General features: G+C 36.1%; 1 protein-coding gene across 1 annotated transcript in view; it reads right to left on the bottom strand.

Moving 5' to 3' along the window:
• Nucleotides 1-407: 407 nt before the first annotated feature.
• The window catches only part of LOC150084640 (synaptosomal-associated protein 25-like), a 145,553-nt gene continuing 127,001 nt past the window's right edge, over nucleotides 408-18,959 (bottom strand). The window contains exon 8 of the mRNA XM_090375380.1: nucleotides 408-716. Within this exon, the coding sequence (XP_090231506.1) occupies nucleotides 651-716 (66 nt within the window). The 3' untranslated portion in view covers nucleotides 408-650. The remainder of the gene's footprint in view (nucleotides 717-18,959) is intronic.

Here is an 18,959-nt window from a genome sequence, read left to right on the forward strand (position 1 = left end):
AGTAAGAATCCTTTGCTTGAACTTTCTTCACAAAGGATATGTACAGATATATGCATATATAAAATACCTCTCTAAAACTACATACAAGTATATTTCAGATAGAGCTGTACTAAATTTCAATCTCTGATTAGATGATGTATACAATTTTTAAGATGTATAACTTTTCAAGTTTTATATGCATATATAAGAAATATTGATAGATTAGCACCAAGAAAAATGAGGAATACATCTAGTTACAGTCCTGTTCACTAAAACAAAAGACCGGCAACAAAAAAAAAAAAAAAAAGTCTTCGTGATTTTTATTCTTTCATCTTCATTCTACTTACCAATATTCTGAAAACATATCACAAAAATAATAGAAATAAAAAAATTAACATTTGAAACTTTTTATTTTAATTAAACACGAAAAGACATGACTTCTGAGGTATATGAACATGGACTTCAATGTTTAGATATGTTAAAAGGGAAATGAGCACCAATAATGTTGCTAAATAGATAGCCTCCTTTTCATTCACCACATGCATAAGGAGGAGGAGGGAATACAGAAGGAGGGAATATAGTGGAAGCAACCAGTAAAGATATGGACAGCTTACAAAACATTTTCACTGACACAGAATAAATGCTAATTTTTATTGCTGTGCCAAATGTGTTCATTCCTTAAGTAACTTTGTAGCTCTTTGGTTGGCAGCATTAATACGAGTTGCATTTGACTGAGCCTGTGGAATAAACAGAATAGAAAAGCAGATTATAGTTAAAAACCAAAAACTAAATTTCAGACAGAAAGCTAGCACACAATCTCCTATTTTTTAAATCTGATTATGACAAGTTTGCAACTACATGAAATGACAGTGCACAAGACTATGCAGTATATTTATATTCAAATGACTGCTTATTGCAAAACCAAAAAAAAAATTTCCACCGAAATTATATAAACTTTTTAAAGTTTGCATGAACTTTAATTTGAACACTACTAGAAATAACTGACAGTTAAAAAAAGTTTAATATTCAAATAAATAAACAAGTATATGCAATTTCACTTATCATAATAAAATTTAATATGCTGAGTGAAATAGAACATAATTATTAACTGCTTATAAAGAACACTTTACATCATATGAATAATTTAAACTTAGTTTAGTGAGAAATAACTAAATATGGCTTACCCAAACCCAGCACAGTCAAAACTAAACTAATATGATAATAAATAATGTTACCAAACCATTCATGAATTTGTGGTCTGATGACAGAAAAATCACAAGAATTCAGAAAGATTGCCTAACATTATTTTAATTTGGCTTCGATATTAGAATCAGGCCTTTATATCAGCCATATTTAGTACTTCTCGAATAAACAAATCTAAATTAGTAGAGGTTGTGGGGAGTTATATTTCAACATAAATACTAAAATAATTTTAAAACTGTACACATTAGTGCATTCAATGTCTGTCTTGAGGACACCTCTATCCCTCCAGTCACTGAGGCTAATTTTCAATTTTTCAAGGTTTTATTTTAGCTCATGCTCACATTAGAGGTGACACTACTATCCAAGAGCTGAGTTAAAACTAAATAGCTAATATTGTGTTAATATAAATAGAATCACCAAAAAAGTGAATCCACTATTTATTTAAAACTCAAGACACAACTGTGACAGCTGTTTTGAGACTTACTGGTCTCTTAGACATATAGGACAAATGCAGCCCACAGATGGGGTTTAATTTTTGTTATATGATTAACTAGAAGTTTTTCTTCCATACACCACTTGGTTGCTCACTTAGACTTGGTACATTACTCACTGGTCAGCCTAAGTTTGCTTTCAGAGGTAACAGGGTTAATTGTCTGATAAGAGACCAGTAAGTCTCTAAATGGTCACGATGGTGCTTTAGGTTTTAAATAGCGGATTCACCTTGTAATACTTCTATAAGGTCTCAATTTATTTCTCATAAAATACACAAGATGCAGCCATTTTCCAACAATTTCCCAAGAAGGAACACACATTTTTCACATATTTTCTTCCATGTCATGAAGACTACTGTGAAGGTTGCAACAGCTGCTTGTTGCCTAGGAAAGGTTCTGCCATGAAGAGCATCCTTCATCTTCTTCTCCTTGATTGTAACAATGATGAGACATGGGGTCTACTGTTCAATTGTAAAACCAAGTGTCAGTCTATTCAGTGGAATTACAGTGAGCCATCATAGCCTAGAAAGTTTCAAATTGCTGCAAGTGCAGAGAAAAATGATGGTTGCTTTTTTTCCCCTTGAATGTCGATGGTATAATCCTTACATGTGTTCCCAAGCGCACTACGAGGACAGGAAACTCATAAAGAGATTCTGAGCAATGACAGGATAATGTTCTCCCCCACTGTGTTGCTAATGTGCAAAATTTTTTTACAGATAACATCCTTCATCCTCTCCTGACCTTTGGTTGTTTCCAACAATGAAGGATGCTCTTTGTATCAGAATTTATCCTAGCCAACAAGCAACTGCTTTGGCCATTCATCAGCCTAAATGCACCTTTGCAGCAAACTTCATAGCTTGAAGAAAAGATGTGAAAAATGCACTTCTTCTAGAAGATTATGTTGAAAAATGACGTTGAAAATGTTTCATTTCTGTATCCCATGTATTTTATGAGATCTTATAACTTGATGAACCTTCAAACAGGAGAGAAAACAGAAAATATATTATTATCATTATATGTACATATAATGATGATAATATATTTTCTGTTTTCAATACTGTATAAAAACTTCCTGTACAATTCAACATACACCTGTATGCTGAATTGTACAGGAAGGTTTTTTAGATTTAAGTAAAAGGCCCAAAAAAAAAAAAAAAAAAAAACAGAGAGAGAGAGAGAGAGAGAGAGAGAGAGGAGTAGTGAATTAAGTAGCAGTGGCATGAAGCAAGTGTATGAGCTTATGAAGCATCCGCCAAAAAAAAAAAAAAAAAAAAAAAAAAATCACACCATTCCCTCCAAATGCCTATCCAGTTCCTCCTTAAATTTATTTAACCTATCAACTTCCACAACGACAGATGAAAGTTTGTTCCAGCAATTAACCACCCACTGGCTAAAGGCAAATTTCCACACATCTGTCTTTTCTTAATTTAAATTTATGCCCCCTTAGGTTCTTAATCTGAACAAGTGGAAGGATCCCATCAGAATTCAGCGTGCTCAACCCATTCAAGGCCTTTTACACCTCAATCAGATTACTGTGCAGGTGCCTAGTCTCCAACCACTGCAATTTGCAGAACTTAAGCCTCTCTTGGTAAGAGGAGCCCTTCATTCCCCTCACCAATCTTGTTGCCTTTCTCTGTAAATGCTCAAGTAAATCTACATCCTTCCTAAAATGAGGCCTCCAGACCTGTATGCAGTACTCAAGGCGTGGCCTGACCATTGCCTTATACAGAGGGATAATCACCTCCTTTTCCCTGCTAGCAAAATTCCTATATATCATTGACAAAACCCCATGACCTGCCCTGGCAGCCTGTCTGCATTGCTCAGAAAACTTCATATCTGCCTGCACAATTACTCCCAGGTCTTTTTCATTTTCTACCACCTTACGTGTAGTACCACACAGTTGGTACTTTTCTCTGGGGTTAACTTCTACCCATATGCAGTACTTTGCATTTGTCAAGGTTAAACTTCAGTTGCCACTTAGCCCATCTGCCTAAATTATCCAGATCCTGTTGCAGTAGCACACTGCCATTACTATCATTAACAACCCTGCCAACCTTTGTATCATCTGCAAACTTTGATATTAAGCCTGATATACCTTCATCAATATCATTGATAAATATACAAAACAACAGTGGACCTAACACCGAACCCTGTGAGACCCCACTAATAACATTAGTCCAAGAAGAGCAGCACCCATTGATTACCACCCTCTGTCTTCTCCCACTTAACCATCCTTTTATCCATTGTAGCAACTTACCCTTAATACCATTCTGCTCCAATTTGTACAATAGTCTTCCATGCACAACAGTGTCAAAAGCTTTCCTGAAATCCAAATATATGATATCAAAATTATTTTTTGCATCCAGTTCCTTTGTAACCACATCATAATATCCTATCAAATTTGTCAGACAAGACTTTCCCTTAACAAACCCATGTTGTGTCTGAATTATTTCTGCAGTCTTGTCTAGATGATCCTGCAATGCATCTTTAACCAGTGACTCCATTATTTTACCCGGAACAGAAGTTAAACTAACTGATCTGTAATTACTCATGTCACCCTTTGATTCCCATTTGTGAATTGGGGATACATTTGCACATCTCCAGTCCGTGGGGACCTCCCCCCGAGTCCAAGGATGCTCTCATAATTATGGCTAAGGGTTTGCTTAGTTGCTTTGCCACCTCCTTTAATATAACTGGATAGAGCCCATCCACCCCAGGTGCCTTTCTTATGTTTAACTTCTATAATTTCTCCTCCACTTTGCTCTCAGTTATTACAAAATCATTAAGCACCCTGCTACAATTTGATAACCTTGTGGCATTTTCAAACCTTAATAACTCCTCATGTGTGAATGTAGATGCAAAATACTCATTCGGTTTGTTTGCTATCTGAGCAGGATCATCAACAATCGAACCATTGATATCAAGTGGACCAATCAGATTCATCCCCTTCCTTTTAGAGTTTATATAAGTAAAGAAATCCTTGCTGTTTTTCTTAGCATCCTTTGCCAAAGATTTCTCATAATCTGCCTTTGCCTGCCTAACCTCCTTTGTGACCTGATTACAGACTAGCTTATATCTGCCATAGGCTTCTGAGTTGCTTGATAATTTATATGCATCCCATGCATTTTTCTTCTCTGTCACGAGTCTCAGTTCATTTGATAACCATTTAGGCCTGAACCTTGAACAATATTTCTTAATAGGTATGAAACTTTTAGTAGCTTCCACGATTAATTCCTTGAATGCTTCCCACTTAGAATTTACTGTTGGTAACATCTTCAGTTGGTCCCACTGTACAGAATTTAAAAACTGTCTGAGACCACTGTACTCACCTTTACGGAAGCAAAAACCCTTTCCTTTACCCCTGATGGTAATTATATCTTTAAGTAAATCCCAGATCAGTACACTGTGATCACTGCCACCTAGTGGTTCCTTTATCTGCAAATTCTTAATACCCTAATGATCACTGCTGATAACCAGATCAAGAGTATTACCCTCTCTGGTTGCCTCTCGAACATGCTGTTGCAGAAAACAATCATCCAATAAATCCACAAAAGTCTTACTAGTGTGTGAGTGACCAACTACAAGTTCCAGTCAATATCTAGGAAGTTAAAATCCCCCATTATAAGACATTCTGATTTACTAGCCCATTCTTTTTTTCTGTACAATTGTTCATTGTACTCATTTGAGTAATTGAGTAAAGTACAGAAGTAGAGAACAAAACAGCTTTCTGGAATAATCTCAAATAGCAATTACCATATAAAAAAGGGTAAGATAAGTTGAAAATAATAAATGTAGGTAAAGATATTGTAAATTAAGGAAAGGAAGGAAAAAGAATAAAAGAAGTAATTGAGTAGAGGAGGTTGAAGTAAATAACAGATACACTCCTTATGAATTATAGATATCATTGTATGAAAGGTATTGTGAATTGCAGGTTTATGAATAATATGTACAATTTTAAAAATTTTAAGTTATAACACAAGAGAACTTAAAGGAAAGAGGAATTATGCAAGTTAGTATGAAATTAAGTCACATTTATTAAGAAGGCATGATTTAGAGAGCATTATATTGGAAAGATTAAAGTTTTAGTTATTGGATTTTAAATTGGAAATATACCTGTTATGTGAAATGACAGTCCATGAAAGCATGAATGAGAGTTATCAATGTTATAGGCTTGGTCAAATCCAGCATCACCGAATAAAAAAAAAAATTATTTCCCCTTTATGGGTATATGTATGTATATACCCATAAAGGGGAATATACATACATATACCCATATGTGTATATGTCTGTGTTAATAGTAGGGTGATCACCTTTTCACTTCTGTATTGCAAGCCATTCCGACAAATCTCCACAGTATGCCAGCACACAGTGGGGGGGGGGGAGAGTATGGCAATAACACAATACAAAATTTTGCTGTTGTAGTGGTTAACTTTAGATGTGATAATTATTATTGCAAAGTGCATATTATTTAAAAGATTTTTCATGTTGAACTTTAAAATGTAAGAATTAGGAATTTTTTTTAAAGAAAACAAAGAAAATAATTAAAGAACTAAACTATCTTTAAATTTATCAATGAAATACAGACAATTAAAAGTTGCATACACAGAAAAGTGTAATGTATTGTTGCATTATTTGAATTTAAAAATGCTTTTTGTTTGACTTTGCTACTTCGAGGATATCCTTTTCCTTGAGCACAAATATGTAAGAGTCCTTTCAATCCTTACAACTATATCTATAATTCATCACTGTTGCAATTTCACGTTTTATTAAGTTTATTATGCTCTTATTGCTTTCATTTCTCCAGTAACAGTTCATAATTGAGAAAACTCGCTCCACATAAGGACTGCACACAGGAATAGATAGTACAAACAATAGCAATTGTGCGACATTTGGAAGTCCACTGCCTGCCACCGAACCATTTGTCACTACCAGAAAGAGTTTGCTTGGATTTGTTGTTCAGAAACAATGCTAGTGTACGCTTTATTATACAAAATTCTATAATTCATCCAAGTTGATAGGAGTCTTCAAGTTCAAAACTACAACTTTCAAGTCAGAATATGTTGGTTCCTTTTTCAGCAATAAAAGCTGGATTTTATACAGGTAGTTGTTAGAGAAATCAAAACACTTTTCCAAATACAGTGGAACTTCTCTATTATGAACTTCTATTTAACGAATTTCTTTATATTATGAATTTTTTCGCAAAACATTGCACCTTGAAACGAAATTACATGTAAAATTAACCCCATATAGCAAAGTGTTAGTCTCTCTATAATGAATTTTTAAAAATATTAGTAAAAGCATTTTTGAAAATTTTCAAGCATTTACTGCTAAATAGCTGCTGAAATATATGGCCTCCTTCCCTCTGAAATTGTGCATTAGCATCTGGAATTAATCATCCTTTTAGTGAATACTTGTGGCCATTGACACCTGTAGGAGGGTCTTTGTTTCATTTTTGTTACAGTTATAAAACCAAATGGGTTTTCTTAAAAGTGGTCATAAACTTTACAATAAATAGGGTAGATTTGTAAATTGATGTTGGCTCAGGGGAAAATGAAATTCACTGCAGTAATCCTTTAGCGTGCTGTGGCGGCAATACATAGAATGCTACCATAGTCAGTTTTTAGTAACGCCTACTGAGTGACATTCGCTTCTCACCTCAACCATACCATGTGACCTTCCTGTCAATCATTATATGATACCTTCCTGTCAATCATTATATGATATGTCTGTTCTCATCTAACTGGACTCCCAGTAGATGGTTTTCATGAATTTTTTTTTTTTTTTTTTTTTTGTTTTAATTTCGTTCTTTTAGAACAATTTGTCATAAATCACATAGGCTATATGCTATTGTTTTTTTTTTCTGAAAAGTAACATACATCCTGCATACATCACCACAAATTTTATTTTGTATACATATGAATGAAAGTCATATATTTCTTCAAAGTGATTGATAGGAAAAGTCACGTGATACTGTTGAATGGCAAGCGAACGTCATTGAGTAGGTAGTACTAACAATTCACTATATGGCCAGCGCAGCGAAGTTTGTGGTGTATGTATCAGCAAGAGCTGCAGTCCAGTAATTTTTACATTTGCAGAAACAATGTCGAAGAGAAAGTGTTTAAGTATTAATGATAAAGTAAAGATTCTTCATGATATTGACCAGGGTTTTAAGAAAAAAGATATTTCGGAGAAATATGGCATACCTACAAGCAGCTTATCTACGATTTTAAAAAATCGAGAATCAAATTTTAAATGCAATTGAAGGAGGAGCAGACAAGAAACGAATTAAGTTGTGTGTATACGAAGATGTTGATAAAGCTGTTCTAAAATGGGTGCAAATAATATGTGAAAAGAATATACCAATATCGGGTCCAATAATTAAGCAACAAGCTCTGAAATTTGCACAGTCCCTAGGACGTACGGAATTTAATGCGAGCACTGGGTGGCTAGATAAATTTAAGAAGCGCCACAGAATTGTGGAAATGGTTATTTGCGGAAAAAGGGTTAATGTGAGTGAAGAAGATTGCAACAGTTGGAGGAACAATACCTTAACTGCTAGATTGGGGGGATATAAGGACTAATAGATTAACAGTAGCCACTGGCAGAGGTGAAAGTGATTCTTGCACTGCTTATATTGGAATGAGCAGCAGCCTGGAAAATAAGATGCAGGATATTTCAGAGACTGCTGGGAATCATTGGGGTACAAGTAAACATATGGGTTGTGTTAGGGTAGCTAAGAAAAAGAACAGGTGCATGTATATTTGTATGTACACCAATGCTAGGAGTTTAGTAAATAAATTTGATGAATTTGAGGTATTGCTCAAAATATCAAAAGCAGATATTGTTGGGATTTCAGAGACGTGGTGTCACACAGATATAAGGAATGCAGAACTGGAATTTGGGGAGTACAATGTCTACAGAAAGGATAGACAGGATAGGAAGGGAGGAGGGGTTATGCTATTAGTTAAGAAATACATAAAATCCAAGGAAGTGAAGCCAGTCGACATCGCTGGACAGTGCAGTGTAGAGTCAGTTTGGTGTGACATAAGCATTGGGAGATCAAAATTGAGAGTAGGAGTGTGCTATAGGACTAATGACTCTGATGAGTATAATAAGAAACTGTACAGAGAAATAGAGTGGGCAAGTAAATCACAGAGTCTTATAATGGGGGGGGGATTTTAATTTCCCAGATATGACTGGAATTTGCGGGCTGGTCACACACACACACACACACACACACACACACACACACACACACACACACACACACACACACACACACACACACACACCAGCAAGGCTTTTGTGGATTTATTGGATGATTGTTTTCTACATCAGCATGTTCGGGAGGCAACTAGAGGGAGTAATACTCTTGATTTGATTATCAGTAGTGATTCTTCATGCATTAAGAATCTGCAGATAAATGAACCACTAGGTGGCAGTGATCACAGTGTGCTGAAGTAGGATTTACTCAAAGAGGTAACTGCCATTAGGGGTAAAGGGAAGGGTTATTGCTTTCGTAAAGGCGACTACGATGGACTGAGACAGTATTTAAATTTTATACAGTGGACCAACTGATGATGTTACCAACAGCAAATTCAAAATGGGAAGCATTCAAAGAACTTATCATGGAAGCTACTAGGCTTTACATACCAACTAAGAAATATTGTTCAAGGTTTAGGCCTAAATGGATGTCAGATGAACTAATGAGACATATGGCAGAGAAGAAAAATGCATGAGATACATACAAATTAACACGTGACACAGAAGCCTATGATAGATTTAAGTTGATCTGTAACCAAGTTACAAAGGAGGTTAGGCAGGCAAAGGCAGATTACGAGAAATCTTTGGCAAGGGCTGCAAAGAAAAACAGCAAAGAGTTCTTTACTTATGTAAACTCTAGAAGGAAGGGGATGAATCAGATTTGTCCACTTGATATCGATGGGTCAACTGTTGATGATCCTGCTCAGGTAGCTACAAACTAAATGAATATTTTGCATCGACATTCACACATGAGGAGTTATTCAGCGAGGGGAATGCCAGAGGTGTATTCAACTCTGGCAGTAAGCTAGAGAATCTTGTAATAACTGAGAGTAAAGTGGAGGAGAAATTGTTGAAGATAAACACAAGGCACCTGGGGTGGATGGGATCTATCAAGTTAAATTAAAGGAGGCAGCAAAGGATGTAAGCAAACCCTTAGCCTCTCATAATTATGAGAGCTTCCTTGGACTCAGGGGAGGTACCCATGGACTGGAGATGTGCAAATGTGACCCCAATTCACAAAGGAGGATCAAAGGCTGACACAAGTAATTATAGACCTGTGAGTTTAACTTCTGTTCCCAGAAAATTAATGGAGGCACTGGTTAAAGAAGCACTGCAGGATCATCTAGACAAGACTTCAGTTATAGCTCGGACACAGCATGGTTTTGTTAAGGGGAAGTCTTGCCTGACCAATTTGATTGGATACTATGATGCAGTCACAAAAGAACTGGATGAGGGAATAACTTTAATATTATATACTTGGATCTTAGAAAAGCTTTTAATACTGTTGCACATGGAAGACTGCTGCACAAATTGGAGCAGTGTGGCATTGGAGGCAAATTGCTGCTATGGATAAAGGGGTGGTTGAGGGGGAGAAGACAGAGTGGTAATCAATGGACACTGCTCACTGTGGACTAATGTTATTAGTGGAGTCCTTCAGAGTTCAGTATTGGGTCCATTATTGTTTTCTGTATTTATAAATGATATTGATGATGGTATATCAAGCTTAATGTCCAAGTTTGCAGACGATACGAAGGTTGGCAGGGTTGTTAAGGATGCTACTGACGCTATGCTGCTGCAACAGGATCTGGAAAGGTTGAGCAAATGGGCTGAGAGGTGGCAAATGAAGTTTAACATTGACAAATGTATAGTACTACATATGGGAAACAGCAACCCCAGAGTAACGTATCAACTCTGTGGTACTACACTGACAGTGGTAGAGAATGAAAGGGACCTGGGGGTGGTTGTGCAGGCAGATATGAAGTTATCTGAGCAGTGCAGATGGGCTGCAAGAGTAGCTCATGGTATATTGTCAATGATATATAGGAATTTTTCTAGCAGGATAAGGAGGTGATTATTCCCTTGTATAAGGCAATGGTCAGGCCACACCTAGAGTACTGTATACAGGCCTGGAGGCCTCATTTCAAGAAGGATGTAGAGCTGCTGGAACGAGTACAGAGAAGGGCAACAAGATTAGTGAATGGAACAAAGGGGTGCTCTTACGAAGAAAGGCTTAAGTTTTGCAAATTACAGTGTCTGGAGACTAGGCACCAGCAAGGTGATCTGATAGAGGTGTACAAAGCCTTGAATGGTTTGAGCATGCTCAATGCTGATGGGATTCTTCCTCTTGCTCAGAATAATCACCTGAGAGGGCATAAATTCAAATTGAGGAAAGACAGATGTCGGATAGACGTGCGGAAATTTGCCTTTAGCCAGCGGGTGGTTGGTTGGTGGAACAGACTTCCATCCTTTGTTGTGGAAGTTGATAGCCTAAACAAGTTTAAGGCTCAGCTGGACAGGTATTTTGAACGAACAGAGGGGTGAAGTGGAAGTGGTTATTTTTTATTTATTTTTTTTTTTTTTTGGCTGATGCTGCATAAGCTTGCTTTCTTGCATCAAATGCCTCTACTAATGCTAAAGAAGATTTTGTAAGAATATGAACCTAAGGATGTTTTTAATGCTGACATAATGGGTTTATTCTTTAAATGTTTACCGAATAGAACAAACACTTGCTTTTAAGGATGATAAATGTTTTGGCAGAAAACAAAGCAAAGAAAGAATCACTGTGCTAGTTGGAGAAAATATGACAGGAAGTGAAAAATTAAGACTTTTAGTCATCGGAAAATCAAAAAACCCAAGATGTTTTACAGGCACAAAATCTTTGGAAGTTGACTACACCTTTAATAAAAAAAGTATAGATGACAAGTGATATCTTTGAAGACTGGAAGTCTTCAAAGATGATATTTCTTTGGATATTAAAACTAGACAAGTGTATATAACAAAAGAAAAAAAGAAAATCGTGTTGGTAACTGACAACTGTCCGGCACATCCTGCCAGTATTTCTGCCAAACTTAAGTGTGAAGTTGTTGTTTTTACCACCAAACGTGACGTCAAAACTCCAGCCAATGGAACAAGGCATTATTAAAAATTTTAAATTTCATCCAAAAGAGAATAATAATGAAGATTGTCAATGCATTATCAGAAAATAGAAACTTGGAGGTTACAATTAACCTTAGAGATTGCATCTCTGAACTGGCAAAAGTTTGGACAAACGATGTCACTGAATACACTATTCAAAATTGTTTTTCGAAAGCGGGATTTGCATTGAATACAGAAGTTGAACAACTGGATGAACAAGGTGAAATGCCCCTTTCACAACTGAAAAACTTTGACATTATTAGAATCGTCCGGAAACATCGAAAATGAAATAACACTGGATAGTTGTGTTTATGTAGATCACGATCTGACTACAACAGAACATCCAAATGAAGATGAAATACTGCCAAACAGTGTTAGATGCGACCATGATCACGAAGAAATTAACGATGACGCTGACGACACATCAGAACAACCCGTAGAAAAGCCAACTTGCAAAGAAATGATTAACGCTTTTAAAAGTTCGTATGGGTCTATCTACAGTTTTGTGAAAATGTTCCTGATAATGTTTTTAATTCTCTGAACAAATGTGAGATTTTCTTTGAGAATCAGACATTTTTTAATTGTACAGTCAATCCTCGTATAACATGATAGTTGTGTTCCTAGAAACCCTCATGCAATGCAAAATCGTGCAATATAAACAACAGGCCCTATGGGGAAAAAGAGGGTTAGGTGCCAACCACCCAAGATTGAACACACATTTGTAACCAAAACATTACCAAACAATAAATAATTGTAATAAAATACTTACGTATTTTATCACGACTATTACGTAATAAAATATTGCTAATGCTTTTGCTTCTATCGTAAGCAAATTTGGTTTTTGTTTGATTTTCTATCCAAACAGATGACAGCCATTCCATCTCTTCCAATTCTTTGTGTTTTAATCTAATGGATTTAATGTCCAAGTTTGCAGATGATACGAAGGTTGGCAGGGTTGTTAATGACACTAATGACAGTATGCTGCTGCAACTTTGAGTTGTTCCTGCTATGAAAGTTGTTTTTATTTTCTCTGCATTCTTTGTAATTCTCGGCGTTGCCTCATTTAGGTCTGTAGCACGTGCAATATCACATGGTCTTTCATTTCGCTCAAAGCGTTTCACAATTTCATATTTTTTCTGTATCGACAGAGGCGGACTGGCCACAAGCCTTACAGGCGGAACCCCAGTGGGCCGGAGGCCGGTGTGATTTTGGCCATAAACCATAGTATGAGGCCACTATAAATTTTCCCGGGTAAGAATTTTTGACCCAGTCCGCCTCTGTTTATCGATATTGCTTTTCTTTTTCTCTCTGAATCTGCAGTGTCTTCACCAGGCTGCTTCCTTTTCACACCTTTTAAGTAATTTACTCATTTTTAGGGAATAAAGCACAATTACAAAACGAGGAGGCACGCTTGATACACATAAACAAAGCTGCGCACGTGTAGCAACTGAATAAACAACACCGTAAAGGCAGAGATACGCTATTAACACCTCACATTTTACTAAAGTACGTTTCTGGGGGGTTACTACCATAAAACAATAAAAACAATTTCCAGTTGCGTTTCTGCTAGTGGAATCTGTTATAAACTGGTAGTAAACTCGATCTAATTGCATTTGCGATAATATCGATAGCAGGAATTTTACGTTATTATGGTGAAATGTGTTTCCGCTTCACTGATATAAAAAACAAATACATTTTCAGAATCTTCTCTTCATTCCTATCGTGTTGCGTTCGGTTGGAGTGATTCTGCGTTCGACTGCCATTTCTTGTAAAGACAAAGGCGAATCGTGCATAAGCGAATTCGGTTCGTGTTATATAAGATATCGTTCCCCTATTTATAAATAGTGTATGATCGAATTTGTGTAGTTGTTGTTATGTTGTTATTTGGTTTTTAGGAGCATTAGCAACTAAGGCCATATTGCTCCGGGGATATGCGGTGGTCATTCCCTGACCTTTCCGCATCCTCCGTATTTGGTGGTGACGGGCTCGAACCCCGGTCTAATCAAGAAGTGTGTGCTACACACTGCTGCTCCTTCCCACCTGGCTATGGAGGTGCCTCCATGTTTTGGTGTATAATACTTTAATGTGATTGAGAACAGTTTGGCCTGGTTGTTTTGAAGCATCACTTGCCACAGAATAAAGAAGAAGAGTGTTAGCATATCCTTCAAGCATATTAAAATTAAGAATATTTATGATTTCCTTAACAGAAACTGGTGCTAAAACTTCAATTACAACCACTTCAGATTTTGTATGCCCACAAGATATTTTTTTGGATATTTCATCATTAAATATAAAAGCATTTAATTTCATTCCACAGTTGAGTGATCTATAAGAATGCTCATGATGCAGTATGATATATTTGAGCCAGCTCAGCAGCCATAACTTTATTGGCATTACTGTTTCGGCTAGTTCTTATAAATGAAAATAACAACTGGTTTTGAATGACCTGATTATATTGATGGTGCAGTGAACCAGAAGCATGCTTTTTAATATCATTTTCTCCTCCACGAAATATAGTAAATAACTTATTACATACCTTGCAAAATGCCCTTGAGTTATTGTCAGGGAGTTGTTTCAATCATGCATATTTTACTAACAATTAATTTTGAAAAATACACATCCTCTTAGGTTTCTTTGAAAGAATCAAGTTGTCCTGTAAAGCACTACCCCAATGGTAAAAGCCGAAATGTCCAATGATTACATAACTAAAAATACACTTACAAAATCTAGCTTAGAATTACAGCAAGGTTAATTTTAGTTTGTTTACTACCAGCAATCGTAGAGTAGTAACAACGGTCAACAAAATAAGTATGTGCACAGTGGGGGGGGGGGAGACATAGTTCCAGTATAGTGGCAAGCGTGTCCTCAGTGTGGCAGCTAGTGTTGCTTTTTTTTTTAATGAAAACCACAAACACAAGAGATATTAGAATCTATAGTACTTGGTACCATATATGGATTGAAGGTTGAGAAGATGAAAGAAGATACTTGTTGACATTAGACTAACTTCTGTAGACTAATTTTCAGGAAATATGTATGAAGGAAGATTGTTTCAGAAAACAGAAGTTGAAGAAATAAATGAGGAAGAAGAAAAGTTGGTACTGTGAGTTTGAAGCTGGACAGTAAAAGGATGTTGACTGGCTGCTACACATGTTCAAACTGCTTTGGAAGAGAGAGAGAGGGGGGGGGAGAATTATAAGTACGTCTACGAGACAAAAGAGTGGAGAGACTCTGTTAGAGATGAGTCATTAATTAACCTAACTTCTCTCTTTTGAATGGAATCTAGAAACCTGGAAGAGGTTTGAGGGCACTGCCCCAGATGTGGGAACAATATTTCACGGTAGGGCAGATCTGCGATTTGTACAGAGTGAACAGCTATTTGGAAGTAAAGTAAAGCTGAGAGCAAAAGAGAAAACAGGGTAATCCCCAATAGAGATATATAATCTTGTATAGAAATCAGAGTATCATCGAAGATAAGCATAGGAACAGAAGAATTCTTTTTGTGAGATATAAGACAGGACTGAGTTTTAGAAGGAATGAAATCAACTCAACCCCAGGGGCTCACATCTAGTGAGTATGGGCTTGGCATACCCAGGGTCCTGAGCTGGATATCATCATTCTTATCTTTATTGGTGATTCTACTACTTCTCTCTCTCTCTCTCTCTCTCTCTCTCTCTCTCTCAGGGTAATTCAAAATTTTTTTTCTGGCTGGTGCAGCATAAGCCTCAGGCTTCCTTGCACCATATAGCTAATAATAATAATAATAATAATAATAATAAAAACTAAGTTATCTTTAACCCACTGCAGAATAGGGCTTCTTTCCCAGGATCCCGCATGTTTTTATTGTTTTTTCAATTCCCAGAGCTTTCCTGGGAACATTAAATTGTTTCAAATTTATTTTTTAATATAATGATATGCAATAATGAGTTATGAGATACTGATTATGGATTATGAAAGAGTTATTGCAATTCCAGGCATCTCATCTATCCTAAAGTAACACTTTGCAACTGACAACCATGGTTGCCAAGTCTCGTGCTTGGTGTATTACCAAATCTATCAAGAATTATGCCAAATTCTCAATTTTATTACCAATTATTAAAAAAAAAAAAAAAAAATTGAATTCATTCTGCTAGCCGCAGTCCACACCGCATGCAAAACTACATAAGTAGTACGTTCAAGTACATATTGTGGTATCTAATGCTAAGTGTAAGCGAACAGGAGTGCTAACTGTTAGTCTGCCTTACAAACAGAATAAGAATATTTAAATGAATTTGACTTTTTGCAGGGTTTAAAATCTCATACTTGATATATTACTTTATTATTATCAAATGTCACCATTTTTATTACCAGAATACGAAATAATTTATTTTCATTACCAAACAAATTTTTAATTACCAAATTCCTGCCAATTTGGTAATGAAAAATGCCAGCTGGCAACCCTGACTGACACAGTGGCTGAACCTGCTGCTTTGCTTAGTTTCTGCCCATGGCCTGTGCTTCAAGCAACTCATTGAATTAGAATCATGTGACCTGTCTCAACCTGGCAGCTTCCACTTTTAACTGCAGTGTGCATTCTTTTTCTCTTCAATGCAATTTATTGTAATTCATAGTATTAGATTTCAAATTCAAACCTCCACATCTAACTCAAAATATTTTGTCTGGCAATATTTCATAAAGAACTCTAAAGAAAAAAGTGCAAAATGCATAAAATGTCATTCCACTTTGTGCCATGGCTGGTCAACTAGTGGTTTTATTTGACACAAAATTGAGGAACTCTATAGATAAGATCACTGTGTCTGCACTTGCAAGCATTGAAGGTGAAGATATCAGCTCAGGTAGGCACAAAACAGCTCAGGACAAGTAAGCATGCTCTTCTGCTTAATCGTCCAATTGGCAGGTAAACAAAAGGGAACATTACTAATGTATATGATTAAAGCGGCCTGTGCGCTCTGGATTCATTATTATTACTAAATTACAGTTGCTCAGAGCGAAACATATACAAAAATATAGATTGTGACAGATTTAATAATAGGAATATACATACATTGGATTAGATACAAAGCTTTCGGTTGTTTAGTTAACCTTCTTCAGTTGAAATGAAATGACAGTTAGAATGGAGGTGTGTACTGCCAATCTTGTACGTGAAATGCTTGGCTAATTGTTTGATGTTGAAGCCTGTGGCTGTGATGTATGTGGACGTGGCCAGCGCTTGTCAATGGTTAGTTTCTTTGGTTAGTTTCACCGAAGCAACGATCCTGTCCATTGACAAGCGCTGGCCACGTCCACATACATCACAGCCACAGGCTTCAACATCAAACAATTAGCCACGCACTTCACATACAAGATTGGCAGTACACACCTCCATTCTAACAGTCATTTCATTTCAACTGAAGAAGGTTAACTAAACAACCGAAAGCTTTGTATCTAATCCAATGTATGTATATTCCTATTATTAAATCTGTCACAATCTATATTTTTGTATCTGTTTCGCTCTGAGCAACTGTAATTTAGTAACAATTACTAATGTATTTTGTCAAGAAGGAGAAAAACTAGAATAAATTATAAGCAAGCAAACTTGTTGCTGTAGATGGATTCACTGTAAATGCAATTACAAAGAGTAACTTATAACTTATAAGTTACTCTTTGTAATTGCATTGCCTCGTATAGCCTGTCTTATAACTTATAAGACAGGCTATACGAGACAAATGTTATTCTCTTCCTGTAAATCCTAGTGCTGTAATGAGTATTATATATAAACAATATGATATAATCAAGGCCAAAGTTAAAAATGAAATTTCAGCAAAATTAAATAAACGTTTTAGGTTTAGCATATCTCTTGACGAGTATTCTTCACTGAAAAACAGACGAAACCTAAATATGAACATTCATACGGATGAAGGTAAATTTTGGAATTTATGAATGTTAAGAATTCTTGGCTCGTTTTCTGCAGAAGATGCTGCTAAAGCAGTAGAAGCTAAGCTAGAAGAATTCAGGCCGAGTACTATTTAGAGGCACATTGCTGCATGCGTCACAGATGGTGCAAGTGTGATGATTAAATTTGGAAAATTAATGAGCTGCCATCGTCACTTATGTTATGCACTTGGCATACACCTGGCTTTATGTGACATATTTTATAAGAACAATCGATTCAGGTAGAAATCAAGCAGAAAACGAATCAGATGATGATCATGAAAATGAGTTAGATTATTTGAATACAGCAATTGAAATTGAGGAGTTAGCTTTTGCTGATAAAATAGATCTAATTGCCAAGGTAGATAAAGAAAGTGGCACCAAAAAATTTACAGACATTAAAGAAACTATAAAAAAGTTAAGAAAAATTGTAAAAATATTCAAGGTATCCCCTCTCAAGAATGAAATCCTTCAAAACTACGTAAAAGCAGAACATGGTTGCGAAAAGATGCTTTAGATTCGAAAACTTTCTGAGACAGTTTATTGGGTATGACAGAGATTTTTAGAAGCAAGAGCAGCAGTTTCTAAAGTATTAATTGATATTAAAGAAAGGCAAAGTTTAACTAATGAAGAATTCAATGTCCTGCAAGTATTGTTTCAAACCTGCAGCCAGTAAAAATTGGTGCAGAGAAATTATGCAGCCGTGATGCAACTCTGCTAACTGCTGAAGGAGTATTTGCTTTCATTATTAATGAATTACAACAACAAAAGTCAGAATTCGCCAAGAAGATGAAAAAAGAAAAACTTTTATTATAAAAATGGATTAATGAGAGAAGGAATATGACTTTGGTCGGCTGGCTTCAGTATTTAAATACTGGGGGAAATTATGTGAATTCTGCAGTCAATCCTGGCCTCCCATCATTACCAAACAAAGAATCATCATTATTTTAATTTGCTTAGATGACACTGATTAGACTTTTCAATAAAGACAAATCTCCATCTAGCCCCAACTCTTCACAATCAGTAGATGAAGAAAATCAAGAAATTGCACAACCCATGAGTCCCATGACATTGAGAGAAGTTAGAAGCAACAATTCAATCTAAGACAAAACTTGTGCAATCTTCAACTTTCTCTCAGGATAAAAAACAGTGTTTAGGCCTGGTTTTGAAGCAAGAAGTGCAATTATTCAAGGCAATTGG

This window comes from Mastigoproctus giganteus, chromosome 6 (genome assembly GCF_048544385.1).
Source record: "Mastigoproctus giganteus isolate SK-2022 chromosome 6, ASM4854438v1, whole genome shotgun sequence".
In the NCBI taxonomy this organism is placed as follows: domain Eukaryota; kingdom Metazoa; phylum Arthropoda; class Arachnida; order Uropygi; family Thelyphonidae; genus Mastigoproctus; species Mastigoproctus giganteus.